Source organism: Pristiophorus japonicus, chromosome 20 (genome assembly GCF_044704955.1).
Source record: "Pristiophorus japonicus isolate sPriJap1 chromosome 20, sPriJap1.hap1, whole genome shotgun sequence".
NCBI lineage: Eukaryota > Metazoa > Chordata > Chondrichthyes > Pristiophoridae > Pristiophorus > Pristiophorus japonicus.
Window position 1 is genome coordinate 89,986,276 of NC_091996.1, and position 19,753 is coordinate 90,006,028.

Genomic DNA, 19,753 nt, shown 5'->3' on the forward strand with positions numbered 1-19,753 from the left:
AGTGCGGCGCTCCCTCAGCACTGACCCTCCGACAGTGCGGCGCTCCCTCAGTACTGCCCCTCCGACAGTGCAGCACTCCCTCAGTACTGCCCCTCCGACAGTACGGCTCTCCCTCAGCACTGCCCCTCCGACAGTGCGGCGCTCCCTCAGTACTGCCCCTCCGACAGTGCGGCGCTCCCTCAGTACTGCCCCTCCGACAGTGCGGCGCTCCCTCGGTACTGCCCCTCTGACAGTGCGGCGCTCCCTCACCACTGCCCCTCCGACAGTGCGGCGCTCCCTCAGCACTGCTCTGGGAGTGTCGGCCTGGATTTTTGTGCTCAAGTCCCTGGAGTGGGTCTTGAACCCACAACCTTCTGCCTCAGAGGCGAGAGAGAGCGAGTGCTACCCACTGAGCCACGGCTGACTCGGCCAACGTAAAATATTAATATAAAAAAATGAATGCAGCACACCCAGATAGTGTGGTCTAGCCGCTATACATGGTGTCAAAAATTAGCCTCTCTCCTGCATTTCAAAGAAGGAACAGGAGGAGGCCATTCAGCCCCTCGAGCCTGTTCGCCATTCAGTGAGATCAAGGCTGATCAGTACCTTAACCCGCCTTTGTCTCATATCCCTTAATACCCGTGCCTAACAAAAATCTCAATTTTGAAATTTTCAATTGACGCATCTCCCACAACCCCCTGCTCACCTTCACCGCAACCTCAACAGCATTTTGAGGGAGATTTGGAATAATTTTGAAACTATCTGGAATGAGAAAGCTCCGGGGTTAGACAGGGGCAGATTAACCACGGGGCGGATGGGGCTCCTGCCCCAGGCCCACCAAATACATGCAGGGAAAAATAGGCTGAATAGAATCGACAATAAGAGGAAAAATAAGATCGAGGAAAATAGATTCATTTGTTTATACCGATATACAGAAGTACCGATATACACTAAAGTATCTCTATACACTACTGTACCGATATACATAGAAACATAGAAACATAGAAAATAGAAACATAGGTACAGAAGTACCTATATACACTAATGTACCGATATACAGAAGTACCTATATACACTAATGTACCTATATACACTAATGTACCGATATACAGAAGTACCTATATACACTAGTGTACCAATATACAGAAGTACCTATATACACTAGTGTACCTATATACATTAATGTACTGATATACAGAAGTACCTATATACACTAGTGTACCTACAGAAGTACCTATATACACTAATCTCCCACACAGGAGATTAATGTGCAAAGTTAAAGCACATGGGATTGGGGGTAGTGTGCTGACGTGGATTGAGAACTGGTTGTCAGACAGGAAGCAAAGAGTAGGAGTAAATGGGTACTTTTCAGAATGGCAGGCAGTGACTAGTGGGGTACCGCAAGGTTCTGTGCTGGGGCCCCAGCTGTTTACATTGTACATTAATGATTTAGACGAGGGGATTAAATGTAGTATCTCCAAATTTGCGGATGACACTAAGTTGGGTGGCAGTGTGAGCTGCGAGGAGGATGCTATGAGGCTGCAGAGTGACTTGGATAGGTTAGGTGAGTGGGCAAATGCGTGGCAGATGAAGTATAATGTGGATAAATGTGAGGTTATCCACTTTGGTGGTAAAAACAGAGAGACAGACTATTATCTGAATGGTGACAGATTAGGAAAAGGGAAGGTGCAACGAGACCTGGGTGTCATGGTACATCAGTCATTGAAGGTTGGCATGCAGGTACAGCAGGCGGTTAAGAAAGCAAATGGCATGTTGGCCTTCATAGTGAGGGGATTTGAGTACAGGGGCAGGGAGGTGTTGCTACAGTTGTATAGGGCCTTGGTGAGGCCACACCTGGAGTATTGTGTACAGTTTTGGTCTCCTAACTTGAGGAAGGACGTTCTTGCTATTGAGGGAGTGCAGCGAAGATTCACCAGACTGATTCCCGGGATGGTGGGACTGACCTATCAAGAAAGACTGGATCAACTGGGCTTGTATTCACTGGAGTTCAGAAGAGTGAGAGGGGACCTCATAGAAACGTTTAAAATTCTGACGGGTTTGGACAGGTTGGGTGCAGGAAGAATGTTCCCAATGTTGGGGAAGTCCAGAACCAGGGGTCACAGTCTAAGGATAAGGGGTAAGCCATTTAGGACCGAGATGAGGAGAAACTTCTTCACCCAGAGAGTGGTGAACCTGTGGAATTCTCTACCACAGAAAGTAGTTGAGGCCAATTCACTAAATATATTCAAAAGGGAGTTAGATGAAGTCTTTACTACTCGGGGGATCAAGGGGTATGGCGAGAAAGCAGGAAGGGGGTACTGAAGTTTCATGTTCAGCCATGAACTCATTGAATGGCGGTGCAGGCTAGAAGGGCTGAATGGCCTGCTCCTGCACCTATTTTCTATGTTTCTATGTTTCTAATGTATCTATATACACAAGTACCTATATACACTAATGTACCTATATACACTAATGTACCAATATACAGAAGTACCCACATGCACTAGTGTACCTAGAAACAGAAGTACCTATGTACACTAATGTACCTATATACACTAGTGTATCTATATACAGAAGTATCTATATACACTAATGTACCGATATACAGAAGTACCTATCTACACAAATGCACCAATATACAGAAGTATCTATATACACTAATGTACCGATATACAGAACAGAATATGTACTGGCCTGTTTTATTTCACATGTTATTGAGAGAAATTTGCATACATGTCTCGGAATCTAGTATTGCAATGTTACCAGAACCCGATTATATACCGACTTAACACAGAATATATGCTTTCATTGTTGAATATACCGGCTTATGTTTTAATACTCAGAATCATATACATCATGTAATGACCATGAACAAACAGAACTATCGGCCCATGTGGATCAGTTTGCCCCAGGCCCATCAGGCCCTGAATCCGGGCGTGGGGTTAGAGCAGGAAAGTGGTGTTGAGGTAGAAGATCAGCCATGACCTTATTGAATGGCGGAGCAGGCTCAAGGGGCCGAATGGCTGACTCCTGCTCCTAATTCTTATGTCCGATAGTATAAGTGGCTTGAGATATCTGAGAACTGCTGAGTGCTTGGGTCTAAATGTTACTGGTGCCTCATGATACGGTCTGTGAAGATAAAAAAGCTTGAACACACCAGGACACTGATGCAGTTGGTATTTTGTAAACCTTCTGATGACAGCTAAAATGTGCCAAAAATGTTGTGGCAACAGGAGAGGGAGATCAGTAACAAGTTGCACAAGAGAGGTTTATCTCAGTTTCTTTGGCACAATTATAGTAGAAAACAAGTGTGGGGATAAACGATGATCCATTTATCAATGTGTAAAAGCCTTGCGTCTAGTGTGTGTCTATTGCACTCCAGACGTCACACTCCAGACGTCACATTCCAGACGTCACACACCAGACGTCACACTCCAGACGTCACACTCCAGACGTCACACAGCAGACGTCACACAGCAGACGTCACACAGCAGACGTCACACTCCAGACGTCACACTCCAGACGTCACACTCCAGACGTCACACTCCAGACGTCACAATCCAGACGTCACACGCCAGACGTCACACGCCAGACGTCACACGCCAGACGACACACGCCAGACGACACACGCCAGACGTCACACTCCAGGCGTCACACACCAGACGTCACACACCAGACGCCACACTCCAAGCCATCACACTCCACCAAGCCATGTCTTGTTGCAGACACAAACCAATCTTTAAAACAACGAAGAAAGAAAATCAGTCAGTGACCTGGAGCCTGAAATCGACAACCTGTCACAGTCAAACTGTGAATGACTGTAGCCGTTTACTGCCCGCCACAGTCAGCTGGCTCTTCTTACTTAGTGCTGTTGCCTTAGAGGGACAGGCAAGTTAGCGATTGACCACGCGAATCACGATCCATTAGCCTCCAGTGAAGCGCGCAGTTGCTCGAACATGTTGACAACACACTGCAGCTCAAATGCCACCCTCGAGTAAAAAGCAGCCAATCAGAAAACATCTTTCAACAAATTCCGATTGGCAAATCAAGGAACCAATCACATTCCTAAATATCCCCCCCCCCCCCCCATGCGCCCCCACCCCTCCCCCACAAAGTCCTTTCAGTGGCCCACCCCACTTCCTATCACCTCAAAAAATAAACTTCGTAACATAGTGCAGCTTTCTCAGATTGGGTTGTAGCCAGCTGAGTTCTGCTTAGCTAACATCGTCCCCAATCTCTTGGTTGCCCCTCTCCCTCGTGGAACGTGATGGCCCCTGACTAAAAGGTCCCTGGAATTCACCAGTTGCCGTTGAGAAGGTCCCAGAGAACATCAAGGTGACCAGACTTTTGACTGCCTGTGTTTTCCGACCCTTGTTGACCACATCAGCGTTATCTCTGTTGCCGTAGACGACTTGAACAACATGTTGTTTCTTTCTGGTGCAGTGATATGACTGTTTTCGCTCAGGCAGCCGACTTCTGGGTCGGGTCACCGGGAGTTTGCAGGAGGTCCCTGGGCAGGTGGTCACACGCGCAGGGCATCCGCCAACAGAACTGCCCCGCCTACCTATCCCGTTGACTCTCTTCGTCACGTTAATCATCAGAGGCAGTCCCTCGGAATCGAGGAAGACTCGCTTCCACTCTAAAAGTGAGTTCTCAGGTGACTGAACAGTCCAATACGGGAATTACAGTCCCTGTCACAGGTGGGACAGACAGTGGTTGAGGGAACGGGTGGGTGGGACTGGTTTGCCGCACGCTCCTTCCACTGCCTGCGCTTGGTCTCTGCACACTCTCGGCGATGACCTGCATCAGGCCAACCCCTTAACCTTCTCATCTCCAGGGAGTATCAGAAAGATTTTGCATTTCTATAGCACCGTGCTCAATCTCAGCGCTTTGCAGCCAATGAAGTTCTTTGTGGAATGTGGACACTGTTGTAATGTGGGAAACGCGGCAACCAATTTGCGCACAGCAAGCTCCCACACACAGCAATGTGATAATGACCCAGATAATCTGTTTCAGTGATGTTGGTTAGTGCGGGTTGGATTGCCACAATCTCCATATTTTCCACTCTTTGAACACTGGGCACAGATGCTGCCGAGCTCAAGCCACCATCGCCCCAACGAAAAGACTTCTGCGCGGAATGAAATATCGAACAACTGCCTCTTTCGCCCACTGTGGCAGGGGGCCCCTGGGGCCTACCCCTGGCCTAATGGACGCGTGTGTGGGGAGGAGGGGTGCAGGAGAGTGAGGCGAAAGTCCTGGCCCACTGGGCCCAACGGCAGTCAGGTGGAGCAGGCCTCGACTGAACCAGACGTGAGCTCCGTGTAAAATAGGCCCTTGATTTTCCCTCTCTTTTCTTTTTGCTTCTCTCTCTCTCTCTCTCTCTCATTTTACAGCCAACCTGTGGGTGTACGATACGCTGGAAAATTACCGCTATCTCCAGTACTTCTCGTGGGTCCTCTACCACGTCATCCTCACCATGGTGTCCGCTGGGGTGGCCAAGTACATCTCGCCACAGGCTGCAGGTACGTCTTCTCCATATATCGCTGTTCCAGTTCTGTGCGTCGAGCGGGCATGGGATTGCCATCAGTGTCTGAATGCCTTCTGGGAGCTGGGAGTGGCATAAGAACATAAGAAATAGGAGCAGGAGTAGGCCATACAGCCCCTCGAGCCTGCTCCGCCATTTAATACGATCATGGCTGATCTGATCATGGACTCAGCTCCCCTGCCCGCTCCCCATAACCCCTTATCCCCTTATCGGTTAAGAAACTGTCTATCTCTGTCTTAAATTTATTCAATGTCCCAGCTTCCACAGCTCTCTGAGGCAGTGAATTCCACAGATCCACAACCCTCTGAAAGAAGAAATTTCTCCTCATCTCAGTTTTAAATGGGCGGCCCCTTATTCTAAGATCATGTCCCCTAGTTCTAGTCTCCCCCATCAGTGGAAACATCCTCTCTGCATCCACCCTGTCGAGTCCCCTCATAATCTTATACGTTTCGATAAGATCACCTCTCATTCTTCTGAATTCCAATGAGTAGAGGCCCAACCTACTCAACCTTTCCTCATAAGTCAACCCCCTCATCCCTGGAATCAAGCGAGTGAACCTTCTCTGAACTGCCTCCAAAGCAAGTATATCCTTTCGTAAATATGGACTGAACAGATTAGATGCAGGAAGAATGTTCCCGATGTTGGGGAAGTCCAGAACCAGGGGTCACAGTCTAAGGATAAGGGGTAAGCCATTTAGGACCGAGATGAGGAGAAACTTTTTCACGCAGAGAATTGTGAACCTGTGGAATTTTCTGCCACAGAAAGTTGTTGAGGCCAGTTTGTTGGACATATTCAAAAGGGAGTTAGATGTGGCCCTTACAGCTAAAGGGACCAGGGGGTATGGAGAGAAGGCAGGGGTGGGGTGATCAGCCATGATCATATTGAATGGCGGTGCAGGCTCGAAGGGCCGAATGACCTATCCCTGCACCTATTTTCTGTGTTTCTATGTTTAAAACTGCACGCACTATTCCAGGTGTGGCCTCACCAATACCCTGTATAGCTGGAGCAAGACTTCCCTGCTTTTATACTCCATCCCCCTTTGCAATAAAGGCCAAGATTCCATTGGCCTTCCTGATCACTTGCTGTACCTGCATACTATCCTTTTGCGTTCATGCACAAGGACCCCCAGGACTGTGCGGCTGGACGATTGTAATGTATTTGCTTCATGGGTTCATTGCTTAAGAATTCACAGCAACACATTGCTATTAAGAACGAACACAAAAGCTAAATACCGCGGATGCTGGAATCTGAAATATAAAACAGAGAATGCTGGGAATACTCCGCGGGTCGGGCAGCATCTGAGGAGAGAGAAACAGAGTTAACGTTTCGGGTCCACGTCCCCTTCATCAGAACCGGCGAACGGTCGGAATGAACGGATTCTTAAGGAGCACAGAAAGGGGACGGGGAGGAAAGAACAAAAAGGAAGGTCGGTGATAGGGTGGAAGACAGGAGAGATTAGAGAGACAAAAGGGGATGATGGGCCGAATTGAGATGGTAATGGAAGAAGTTAGAAAAAGGTTAGTCTAGATCATAGGCGGTCCCTCGAAGTGAGGATGACTTGCTTCCACGCTGAAAAGGGATGAGTTCACAGGTGTTTCAATGAAGGACCTAATATTCCGGATCCCGAACTACATCCTGAAGGGTGGAAGATGCCTGGGGGTGGATTTTTTTAACGTGGGGTGGCCGTTGTACACCAGCCACCACACGGGGCTTGACAGAGCGAGGTCTTGGTCCAGTGGCAAGGGTTAACCAGGACGACTGGAGACCAGCTCTGCTGCACGGACCTAGTGCGCGCACACATCGCACAGTGTGGGCTGGGCCCATGCTGCCCCCTGGACCCCTCGCCTCTCCTGGGCCCCGAACTCTCGACTCTCCTGGGCCCCCGATCACGTCCCTCTACAATCTCCCGCCGCTCCTTCGCCCCGATCTCGCCGCTCCCGCTGTATCTGCCCGCGCTGCAGTCAGCCCTCGCCCTCCTGCGGCAACACGCGCTGCTCCCTGCCGTGGTATGTCGCCGCACACTGCTCCCTCCAATGGCTCCGGCCTGCCGATGGTCTTGCAGGCCGGGACCACGGCGATTCCCGGGCCGGGCCACTGCACGCTGTTAGACAGAGTGTGAATGGCGGCATAATGACCAGCTGCCATGGGAGACAGAGAGAGAGAAAAAATATATTAGATCGGGGGGAGGGTTTAAACAAAATAGGAGGGAAGGGAGCCAAAGATGGCCAGAGGTTCTGGTCTGAAATTGTTGAACTCGATGTTGAGTCCAGAAGGCTGTAAAGTGCCTCAATGAAAGATGAGGTGCTGTTCCTCGAGCTTGCGTTGAGCTTCGTTGGAACAGTGTAGGAGGCCGAGGACGGAGAGGTCAGAGTGGGAGTTCGAGCCGGGAATTAAAGTGACAGGCGACCGGGGTCACGCTTACGGACTGAACGGAGGTGCTCCGCAAAGCGGTCACCCGCTCTACGTCTGGTCTCCCCCATGGAGAGGAGACCGCATCGTGAGCAGCGAGTACAGTATACTACGTTGCAAGAAGTACAAGTAAATCGCTGTTTCACCTGGAAGGAGTGTTTGGGGCCCTGGACAGTGGGAAGGGAGGAGGTCAAAGGGCAGGTGTTGCATCTCCTGCGCTCGCACGGGAAGGTGCCGCGGGGATGGGAGGGGGTGCTGGGGGTGACTGCGGAATGGACCAGGGTGTTGTGGAGGGAGTGGTCCCTTCGGAACGCTGAGAGAGGAGGGGAAGATGCGATTGGTGCTGGGATCACGCTGGAGGTGGCGGAAATAGCGGAGGATGATCTGTTGAACGTGGAGGCTGGTGGGGTGAAAGGTGAGGATGAGGGGAACCCTGCCGTGGTTCTGAGAGGGAGGGGAAAGGGTGAGAGCAGAGGTGCGGGAAATAGAACGGACATGGTCGAGGGCTATTAAGAACTAGTTGGTTTATTAACAAAGGTTTAACAATCGCACGACACATTACCAGCTCGCCCACTCGGCTCACAACTGCATACCTCATCGTGGATGACCGAGACCCAACTAGCCGGGGTTTTATTGAGTCTTGTGAACATCACGTGACTGGCTGAGCCACGCACAATGCAACAGCTCTACAACTATTTTAGAGTTATATTAAATCAAGTGCCCCTTTTGGTAAGGGCAAACCACAAATTTCCAAATAAAACTTTAAAGAAAACTAAAATCAAATTAAAATTTTGTTGCCGGGCATGATGATTTATAATCATCATTTATATAGCGCCTTTTACGACCGCTGGATGTTTCAAAGCGCTTTACAGCCAATGTAGTATTTTTTTAAAGTGCAGTCACTGTTGTAATGTGGGAAAACACAGCAGCCAATCTGAGCACAGCAAGCTCCCACAAACAACAATGTGATAATGATCACGTAATCTGTTTTATTTTTGTTATGTTGATTGAGGGATAAATATTGTCCCCAGGACACCGGGGATAATTCCCCCCCTGCTCTTCTTCGAAATAGTGCCACGGGATCTTTTATGTCCACCTGAGAGAGTAGACGGGGCTTCGGTTTAACGTCTCATCCGAAAGACGGCACCTCCGACAGTGCGGCGCTCCCTCAGCACTGCCCCTCCGACAGTGCGGCACTCCCTCAGCACTGCCCCTCCGACAGTGCAGCGCTCCCTCAGCACTGCCCCTCCGACAGTGCGGCGCTCCCTCAGCACTGCCCCTCCGACAGTGCGGCGCTCCCTCAGCACTGCCCCTCCGACAGTGCGGCGCTCCCTCAGCACTGCCCCTCCGACAGTGCGGCGCTCCCTCAGCACTGCCCCTCCGACAGTGCGGCGCTCCCTCAGCACTGCCCCTCCGACAGTGCGGCGCTCCCTCAGCACTGCCCCTCCGACAGTGCGGCGCTCCCTCAGCACTGCCCCTCCGACAGTGCGGCGCTCCCTCAGCACTGCACGGGGAGTGTCAGCCTGGATTTATGTGCTCAAGATCCTGGAGTGGGACTCAAACCCACAACCTTAGGAGCCACAGAGCACAGCGACCGATAATAATTGAAGAAAGAATTGCATTCATATAGCATCTTTCACGACCATCGGTCGTCTCAAAGTGCTTTACAGCCAATGAAGTACTTTTGGAGTGTGTTCACTGCTGTAATGTGGGGGGAAATAAAGCTGATTGATACAGTCGATTCCGTTGTTAAGTGGATGTAATTACAGTCGATTCCGTTGTTAAGTGGATGTAATTACAGTCGATTCCGTTGTTAAGTGGATGTTCAGCCAACTCACTGCAAGTGCTTTAATCAACACAGCATTAAGTGCTATAGCCGGGAGTCTATTCCACGAGAAGCATTGCCCTGCGGGAGAGCTAAACCCTTGTAATCCCGATTCTGGCTTTCTGAGACTTGTATCCGTGGCCCTCTCGCTCTGAGGGGGCGGAGGTCCTCCAGCGGGGGAATTGCAAGGCGCGATTGTGTGCAGGACTTTCGTGCCAGCTTCATCCGGAAACAAATTCACCAGTTTGCACGCCAGGCTTTGTGAGTTTCCTCCGTGGCTGCGTACGTTCGGGGCTTACTGCGCTAAGTCGATTTTCCGTCAACTACTTAAGCTGGTGATCGTGAGCTGCCACAGGGAAAAATGTTGGCCAAGGAGGTGAGGGAGCTGCTCGATTTCTGCTCCGGTGCTCAGCCAACAGATCTCAGCCGAGGGAACTTTTGGGATTGCACAATTGGGCCTCAAATCCCCCAGCGCTATATGCGGGAGGGGCGGGTTCGGGTCGGTGAGGTGGAAATCAGACAAGGTCTCCGCTCCGCTATCTGACGATGACCTCCCTCACCCGTACCCCCCCCCCCCCCCCGTTGTAAAATGGGGACAGTCGGCACCCAGGGCAGCTCGGGCTGGACTGTGCTGCGATTCCCGCCTGCCGTGCCGACACGCGCCTTCCGAACGGAAGAATGGTAGACGGCCACTTTTGGGCAAAGCACTGTCGGATAGCCGGCACCCTTCAGGGGAAAGGACGGGGAAACGTTTGCAAATAAACAAAGTAATTAATGTGTCTAATGTGTCTCTTATAGAATCATAGAAATTTACAGCACGGAAGGAAGCCATTCGGCCCATCGTGTCCGCGCCGGCCGACAAAGAGCCACCCGGCCTAATCCCACTTTCCCGCTCTCGGTCCGTAGCCCTGCAGGTTACGGCACTTCAGGCGCACATCCAAGTACTGTTTAAATGTGGTGAGGGTTTCTGCCTCTACCACCCTTTCAGGCCGTGAGTTCCGCCCCAGACCCAGAGGGTGAAGACATTTCCCCTCAAATCCCCTCTAAACCTCCCCCCAATTACTTTAAATCTATGCCCCCTGGTTGTTGACCCCTCTGCCAAGGGAAACAGGTCCGTCCTATCCACTCTATCCAGGCCCCTCATCATTTTATACACCTCAGTCAGGTCTCCCCTCGGCCTCCTCTGTTTCAAAGAAAACAGACCCGGCCTATCCATATCTCATATAGATTCTCAGTTGGCTTAGTCCCGACCGGAAACGCTAACTCTGTTTCTCTCTCCACAGATGCCGTCTGACCTGGAGTCTTTCCGGCATTTTCTGCTTTTATTTCGACGTTACACTGTTTGGGCCATCGCAGAGTGCTGTTACTTGATTACTTTGTAATTAGAAAGTAGATTTTGAAATCATCGTCCATCTTCTTGTTGCCGGTCCACAAGACAGGGATCATATCGGTTCCATCAGAAAACCCGAGGCAGACCAAGTTCCATTAACAGTAGCAATGGCATGGCCTCTGTCTATGGTGTATTTTTCTCTCTTCGCTTTGTACCATCACCAAACGTGGGCATACAGGGTGCAGTGTCGAGCATCGGGAACCCTCGGGACCTAGGCCCATTCTGATTACGGGCTTTTCCGCACTTTCGATCATCTTTCTGACGTCCCGAATCCGGAGACACCCAAGCCCAGGTTCGGGTATTTCCGGATTTCGGAACGTCAGAAAGGGGTTGTGGGGGGCGGGGGGGGGGGGGGGGGCCCGTCGAGGAAGTGTTGGAGGGGGGGGCCCTGTCGCCGAGGAGTTGTTCGGGCAGGCCCTGTCGCGGAGGAGATGTTCGGCCGGGCTCTGTCGCGGAGGAGGTGTTGGGGTGGGCCCTGTCGCGGAGGAGGTGTTCGGCCGGGCTCTGTCGCGGAGGAGGTGTTGGGGCAGGCCCTGTCGCGGAGGAGGTGTTCGGACGGGCCCCGTCGTGGAGGAGGTGTTCGGGCAGGCCCTGTTGTGGAGGAGGTGTTGGGGCAGGCCCTGTCGCGGAGGAGGTGTTCGGACGGGCCCCGTCGTGGAGGAGGTGTTCGGGCAGGCCCTGTTGTGGAATAGGTGTTGGGGCAGGCCCTGTTGTGGAGGAGGTGTTCAGGCAGGCAGGTGAGGAGGTGTTGGTGTAGGCCCTGTCATGGAGGAGATGTTGGCGTGGACCCTGTCACGGAGGAGATATTGGGGCGGGCACTGTCGCGGAGGAGGTGTTGGGGCGGGCACTGTCGCGGAGGAGGTGTTGGGGCGGGCCCTGTCGCGGAGGAGGTGTTCAGGCGGGCCCTGTCGCGGAGGAGGTGTTGGGGCGGACCCTGTCGCGGAGGAGGTATTCGGGCTGGGCCTGTCGCGGAGGAGGTGTTCAGGCTGTCCCTATTGCGGAGGGGGTGTTCAGGTGGGTAGGTGAGGAGGTGTTGGGGCAGGCCCTGTCGCGGAGGAGGTGTTGGGGCAGGCCCTGTCGCGGAGGAGGTGTTGGGGCTGTTCCTGTCACGGAGGAGGTGTTGGGGCGGGCCCTGTCGCGGAGGAGGTGTTGGGGCGGGCCCTGTCGCGGAGGAGGTGTTGGGGCGGGCCCTGTCGCGGAGGAGGTGTTGGGGCGGGCCCTGTCGCGGAGGAGGTGTTGGGGCGGGCCCTGTCGCGGAGGAGGTGTTGGGGCAGGCCCTGTCGCGGAGGAGGTGTTGGGGCTGTTCCTGTCACGGAGGAGGTGTTCGGGCGGGCCCTGACGCAGAGGAGTTGTTCGGGCAGGCCCTGTCATGGAGGAGGTGTTGGGGCGGGCCCCGTCGCGTAGGAGGTGTTGGGGCGGGCCCTGTCGTGGAGGAGGTGTTGGGGCGGGCCCTGTCGCGGAGGTGTTCGGGTGGGCCCTGTCGCGGAGGAGGTGTTGGGGCGGGCCCTGTCGTGGAGGAGGTGTTGGGGCGGGCCCTGTCGCGGAGGTGTTCGGGTGGGCCCTGTCGCGGAGGAGGTGTTGGGGTGGGCCCTGTCGAGGAGGAGGTGTTGGGGCGGGCCCTGTCGCGGAGGTGTTCGGGTGGGCCCTGTCGCGGAGGAGCTGTTGGGGCGGGCCCTGTCGCGGAGGAGGTGTTGGGGCGGGCCCTGTCGCGGAGGTGTTCGGGTGGGCCCTGTCGCGGAGGAGGTGTTAGGGTGGGCCCTGTCGTGGAGGAGGTGTTGGGGCAGGCCCTGTCGCGGAGGTGTTCGGGTGGGCCCTGTCGCGGAGGAGGTGTTGGGGCGGGCCCTGTCGCGGAGGTGTTCGGGTGGGCCCTGTCGCGGAGGAGGTGTTGGGGCGGGTCCTGTCGCGGAGGAGGTGTTGGGGCGGGCCCTGTCGCGGAGGTGTTCGGGTGGGCCCTGTCGCGGAGGAGGTGTTGGGGCGGGCCCTGTCGCGGAGGAGGTGTTGGGGCGGGCCCTGTCGCGGAGGAGGTGTTGGGGCGGGCCCTGTCGTGGAGGAGGTGTTGGGGCGGGTCCTGTCGCGGAGGAGGTGTTGGGGCGGGCCCTGTCGCGGAGGAGGTGTTGGGGCGGGCCCTGTCGCGGAGGAGGTGTTGGGGCGGGCCCTGTCGCGGAGGAGGTGTTGGGGCGGGCCCTGTCGCGGAGGAGGTGTTGGGGCGGGCCCTGTCGCGGAGGAGGTGCTGGGGCGGGCCCTGTCGCGGAGGAGGTGTTCGGGCGGGCCGGCGAGGAGGCCCCGAGGTAAGGGCAGCGGTGACGGGGCGAGGCCTGAGGTCGGCGGGTCCAGATTCCGGAACATTTTACGGATTCCGGACGATCCTGCCACCGATCGGTCCGGGGTCTGGATTCGGGAACATTCCAGAATCCTGAACTCCGTATTTTCGATGCTGCACATGTATTACCATCTGCCATGACCATCTCAAGTCGGCCCATCATCCCTTTGGTCTCTCTAATCTCTCCTGTCTTCCACCCTATCACCGACCTTCCCTTTTGTTCTTTCCTCCCCTCCCCCTGTCCGTGCTCCTTAAGAATCCGTTCCTTTCGAACGTTCGCCAGTTCTGACGAAGGGGTCACAGACCTGAAACGCTAACTCTGTTTCTCTCTCCACAGATGCTGCCTGACCCGCGGAGTATTTCCAGTACTTTCTGTCTCTATCTAGGATATGTTATATTTGGTCCCCTCAGCCAAATCGTTGACGTAGATATGGTAACGATACAGCACAGAAAGAGGCCATTACATAAGAACATAAGAAATAGGAGCAGGAGTAGGCCATACGGCCCCTCGAGCCTGCTCCGCCATTTAATACGATATGGACTCAGGTCCACTTCCCCGCCCGCTCCCCATAACCTCTTATCCCCTTATCGTTTAAGAAGCTGTCTATCTCTGTCTTAAATATATTCAATGACCCAGCCTCCACAGCTCTCTGGGGCAGCGAATTCCACAGATTCACAACCCTCTGAGAGAAGAAATTCCTCCTCATCTCAGTTTTAAATGGGCAGCCCCTTATTCTAAGATCATGCCCCCTAGTTCTAGTCTCCCCCATCAGTGGAAACATCCTCTCTGCATCCACCTTGTCCAGCCCCCTCATAATCTTATACGTTTCGATAAGGTCACCTCTCATTCTTCTGAACTCCAATGAGTAGAGGCCCAACCTGCTCAACCTTTCCTCATAAGTCAACACCCCTCATCCCAAGGTCGTTATTTCAACCAAAACTAAAGCTAACATCAGATCAGAGAGAGGGTTGAAATACTTGTGTGTGTGAGAAGGAGACGTTTACCCGCTCCAGTTAGATTCTGAGCAGGATAACAGGCTGTTTTGTACACAGTGCGGACAAGGCTGGTCTTGCGATACAGGAATGTGTTTTGGTTCACTGTCTGCTCTTGCCGTGCCAGGGTCCGGTATTCCTGAGCTGAAGGTCACCTTGCGAGGGGTGGTGCTGGACGAGTTCTTCACCTTCAGGACCTTTGTGGCCAAGCTCATCGGTGTCATCTGCACCCTGGCAGCCGGGAGCACCATCTTCCTGGGCAAAGTGGTAAGCGGGCACCGGACGCCGAAGTCTGGAGCACCCTTCGGATGGGTGAGGGGGTCAGCGATGCAGGGCGGGAGGGAGCGAGGGGACAGGGACGCGAACAAAAGACTTGCATTTATATAGCGCCTTTCGCAAACTCAAAACGCCCCAAAGCGCTTGACAGCCAACGAAGTACTTTTTGGAGTGCAGTCACTGCTGTAATGTGGGAAACGCTGGATTTGCGCACAGCAAGCTCCCACAGGCCGCAATGTGGTAATGACCTGGATAATCTGTTTTTAATGATGTTGACAGAGGGATAATTGTTGACCACGGGAGAATGCCCCCTGCCCTTCTTCAAAATAGTGCCACGGGATCTTTTGCCTCCACCTGAGAGAGCAGACGGCGCCTTGGTTTGACGTCTCATCCGAAAGACGGCACCTCCGACAGTGCGATGCTCCCTCAGCACTGTCCCTCCGACAGTGCGGCGCTCCCTCAGTCCTGCCCCTCCGACAGTGCGGCGCTCCCTCAGCACTGCCCCTCCGACAGTGCGGCGCTCCCTCAGTACCGCCCCTCCGACAGTGCGGCGCTCCCTCAGTACTGCCCCTCCGACAGTGCGGCGCTCCCTCAGCACTGCCCCTCCGACAGTGCGTGCGGCGCTCCCTCAGCACTGCCCCTCCGACAGTGCGGCGCTCCCTCAGCACTGCCCCTCCGACAGTGCGGTGCTCCCTCAGCACTGCCCCTCCAACAGTGCGGCGCTCCCTCAGTACTGCCCCTCCGACAGTGCGGTGCTCCCTCAGCACTGCCCCTCCGACAGTGCGGCGCTCCCTCAGTACCGCCCCTCCAACAGTGTGGCGCTCCCTCAGCACTGCCCCTCCCAACAGTGCAGCACTGCACTGGGAGTGTTGGCCTGGATTTATGTGCGCAAGTCTCCGGAGTGGGACTTGAGCCCACAACCTGCTGACTCAGAGGCAAGTGTACTACCCACTAAGCCATAAATCTTAAACACATACTATTGTGTATGTAGGTAGAAAGACTCTGTTAATGACTCCAGGAGGCACTTGAACTGTACAGACTTTAGTCCTTTATTGCAGCTCCTTGAGTGAGGACACCAAGAGGTGAGCTCCCTTTTATACTGGATTACCTGCAGTGTGCAGGTGACTCTTAGGTCTCCAGCAGCAGCACCCTCTGGTGTATAGGCAAGGTATATACTGGGTGTAGGTACATTCAGGTCTGGTGTTACAGTACATCATTACATCATTGGCATCCATTCATAACACATACCTTAATGAGATCACCGTGTTGCTTTGTCTTCTAAGCTCGTCATATGTCGATAAGGTGGTTAAGAAGGTATACGGAATGCTTGCCTTTATTAGCCAAGGCATAGAATACAAGAGCAGGGAGGTTATGCTTGAACTGTATAAAACACTGGTTGGGCCACAGTTGGAGTACTGCGTGCAGTTCTGGTCACCACATTACCGGAAAGATGTGATTGCACTGGAGAGGGTACAGAGGAGATTTACCAGGATGTTGCCTGGACTGGAGAATTTTGGCCAAGAGGAAAGATTGGATAGGCTGGGGTTGTTTTCTTTGGAACAGAGGAGGCTGAGGGGAGATTTAATAGCAGAGGGATCAGTAACCAGGGCGCATAGATTTAACAACAACTAGAATTTATATAGCGCCTTTAATGTAATGAAACATCCCAAGCGCTTCACAGGAGTGTTATGAGATAAAAATTTGTCACTGAGCCGCATAAGTAGAAATTAGGGCAGGTTGGTCAAGGAGGTCAGTTTTAAGGAGCGTCTTGAAGGAGGAAAGAGAGGTAGAGAGGTTTAGGGAGGGAGTTCCAGAGCTTGGGGCCTCAGCAACTGAAGGCACGGCAATGGAACCCAGGAGATCACACAGACCAAGTGTTGTATTAACACAAGAAATAGGAGCAGGAGTCGGCCACATGGCCCCTCGAGCCTGCTCCGCCATTCAATAAGATCATGTCCGATCTGATCTTGGGCTCAGCTCCACTTCCCCGCCCGCTCCCCATAACCCTTCACTCCCTTATCGCTCAAAAAATCTGTCTTTCTCCACCTTAAATATGTTCAATGACCCAGCCTTCACAGCTCTCTGGGGCAGAGAATTCCACAGATTGTGTGTGAAGACACCGACCTTTTCTACGATGCGTTGACTGCCCCAGTCAGGAACCGGTCCAGCTCCCCCTTTGAAGGCCGGATCGGTAAGCCGGAGGGCAGGCGCAAAATGGCTGTGCGCGCGTGCACCCCCCTCCCCCCCCTTTAAGTTTCGCCTCCGCGGTTCACCACCCCTGCCAGGCTGGCGCTGACGTCGCCTGCGGAAGGCCTCACGGGTGCGCTGCCCAATTTCTGCCGCGGGGCGCAAAGAGGTCGCCGCGCACGGCGAAGACGCCATCGCCGGGGGCGCTAGCGCTGTCACGCCTCGGCTAACTCCCGCGCAATATCGCGGGGGCCGGTAGCCCCACCCCCCCTCCCGGGCGTAAACACTTAGCCGCCCCATTAGCGCCCCCCCCCGGAGGGTGCTGACGGGAAGTGCACGGCGGGGGAATTTTGTGCCCCCAGACTCCAGGGGTTAAGTTACGGGGAGAGATGACACAAATTAGGGTTGTAAGCGCTAGAATTTAGAAGGGTAAGGGGTGATTGCAAGATATGAAGGGGAACTGATCGGGTAGATAGAGAGGGTAGATATTTCCGCTGGTTAGGACTTGGGGGGCAGAGTCTAAAAATTAGAGCCAGACCTTTCAGGAGTGAAATTAGGAAACACTTGTACACACACAGGGTGGGAGAGGTTTGGAACTCTCTTCCGCAAACGGCAATCGATGCTGGGGGTCAATTGTTCATTTTTAATCGCCGATTGATAGCTTTTTGTCTTCCAAGGGTATTAAGGGATACGGGCCAAAGGTGGGTATGTGGAGTAAGGTCGCAGATTAGCCATAATCTCATAGAAGTTTACAGCACGGAAAGAGGCCATTACGGCCCATTGTGTCCGCGCCGGCCAACAAGAGGCTCTGCAGCCTAATCCCATTTGAATAGCGGAACAAGCTCGAGGGGCTGAATGGCCTCCTCCTGTTCCTGTGTTCCTGTCCGCATATCTCCTTATACGGCTCGGTGTCAAAATCTGTTTGGTGCTCGCTCCTTGGGATGTTTTACTACGTTACAGACGCTATATAAATGCAAGTTGTTCATAGAATGATACAGCGCAGAGCAGTCCATTCCCAGAGGTCAAAGCAGGAAAGGTTCACAGGCAGACAAGGGAACTCTGTGTCCTTACTGCCTCTTCCCCCCCCCCCCGCCCGCTGGCCATCCGCCATTCTCCTAGTGCTGAAGCTGGTTTTATAACTCATAAGAACATAACATAAGAAATAGGAGCAGGAGTCGGCCATTCGGCCCCTCGAGCCTGCTCCGCCATTCAATAAGATCATTGGCTGATCTGATCATGGACTCAGCTCCACTTCCCCGCCCGCTCCCCATAACCCTTGACTCCCTCGTCGCTCAAAAATCTGTCTATCTCCACCTTAAATACATTCAATGACCCAGCCCCCACAGCTCTCTGGGGCAGAGAATTCCCCAGATTTACAACCCTCTGAGAGAAGAAATTTCTCCTCATCTCAGTTTTAAATGGACAGCCCCTTATTCTAAGACTATGTCCCCAAGTTTTAGTTTCCCCGATGAGTGAAAACATCCTCTCTGCATCCACCTTGTCAAGCCCCCTCATAATCTTATACGTTTCAATAAGATCATCTCTCATTCTCCTGAACTCCAATGTGCATAGGCCCAACCTACTCAACCTTTCATCATAAGTCAACCCCCTCATCTCCAGAATCAACCTTGTGAACCTTCTCTGAACTGCCTCCAATGCAACTCACGGCAATATCATGCTGAATGACTTCTTCTTCTTGTTTGCAGGGTCCCTTCGTTCACATGGCAACCATCCTTGCCACTTTACTCGGAAAAGTCATGGTCAAATTCGCTGGAACCAAAGAGGTAAACCTGGATCGAGAAATATTAGCCCCGCGGCAGATTCAGGGCCCAGAGTCCCAACGGAATAAGCCTTTCCTCAGTCACTTCAGTTGTATGGAATCCCAGCGGGCCAAATTGCTCCCAATTCAACCCCGTTGCAGAGAAACCCGTTAGACTCCCCATTACCCCCAATGCGCTCTGAATTCCAGTCAACCGTTTGCTCCCCATTGAGTGTTGGCCATGGCTCAGTGGATAGCGTGCTCTCATCTCTGCGTCAAACAGACGTGGATTCAAGCCCCACGCTAGAGACTCAAGCTGACCCCTCAGTGCAGTACTGAGGGAGTCGTGTCCTTTTTAGGTGGTCCCTCGTATCGAGGATCACTTGCTTCCTCGCCAAAAAGGGATGAGTTCACAGGTGTTTTGATGAAGGACCTAATATTCCGGATCCCGAACTACATCCTGAAGGGTGGAAGATGCCTGTGCGTGGATTTTTGTAACGTGGGGTGGCCGTTGCACACCAGCCACCACACAGGCTTGACAGAGCGAGGTCTTGGTCCAGTGGTGAGGGTTAACCAGGACGACGTCTGCTTGTTCAGGTGCACTTGAGGATCGCGTGGCACGATTCAAAGAAGAACAGGGGCGTTATCTCCTGGTCACTTGGCTCACATACTTCCCTCAAGCAACAGCAACACTTTCCTCTGGCAGATGTTGTCCTCTGGTAGATGTCCTCTGGCAGATGTTGAACCTCTGGCAGATGTTGAACCTCTGGCAGACATTTTCCTCTGGCAGACGTTGTCCTCTGGCAGATGTTTCCCTGTCAGATGTTGAACCTCTGGCCGTTGTTGAACCACTGGCAGATGAATTTCTGGCAGATGTTGAACCTCTGGCAGATGTTGAACCTCTGGCAGATGGTGAATTTCTGGCAGATGTTGCCCCCTGGCAGATGTTGAACCTCTGGCAGATGTTGAACCTCTGGCAGATGTCCTCTTGCAGATGTTGAATTTCTGGCAGATGTCCTCTGGCAGACATTGTCCTCTGGCAGATGGTAAACCTCCAGCAGATGTTGAAC

The 19,753-nt window shown here is 53.3% G+C and overlaps 1 protein-coding gene across 1 annotated transcript in view; it reads left to right on the plus strand.

The window, feature by feature from the left end:
* LOC139232668 (chloride channel protein ClC-Kb-like) overlaps positions 1-19,753 on the plus strand; it is a 92,878-nt gene that overhangs the window by 13,542 nt on the left and 59,583 nt on the right. Inside the window, exons 3-5 of the mRNA XM_070863133.1 lie at positions 5,373-5,501; positions 14,589-14,728; positions 18,631-18,708. Of these exons, the coding sequence (XP_070719234.1) occupies positions 5,373-5,501; positions 14,589-14,728; positions 18,631-18,708 (347 nt within the window). The remainder of the gene's footprint in view (positions 1-5,372; positions 5,502-14,588; positions 14,729-18,630; positions 18,709-19,753) is intronic.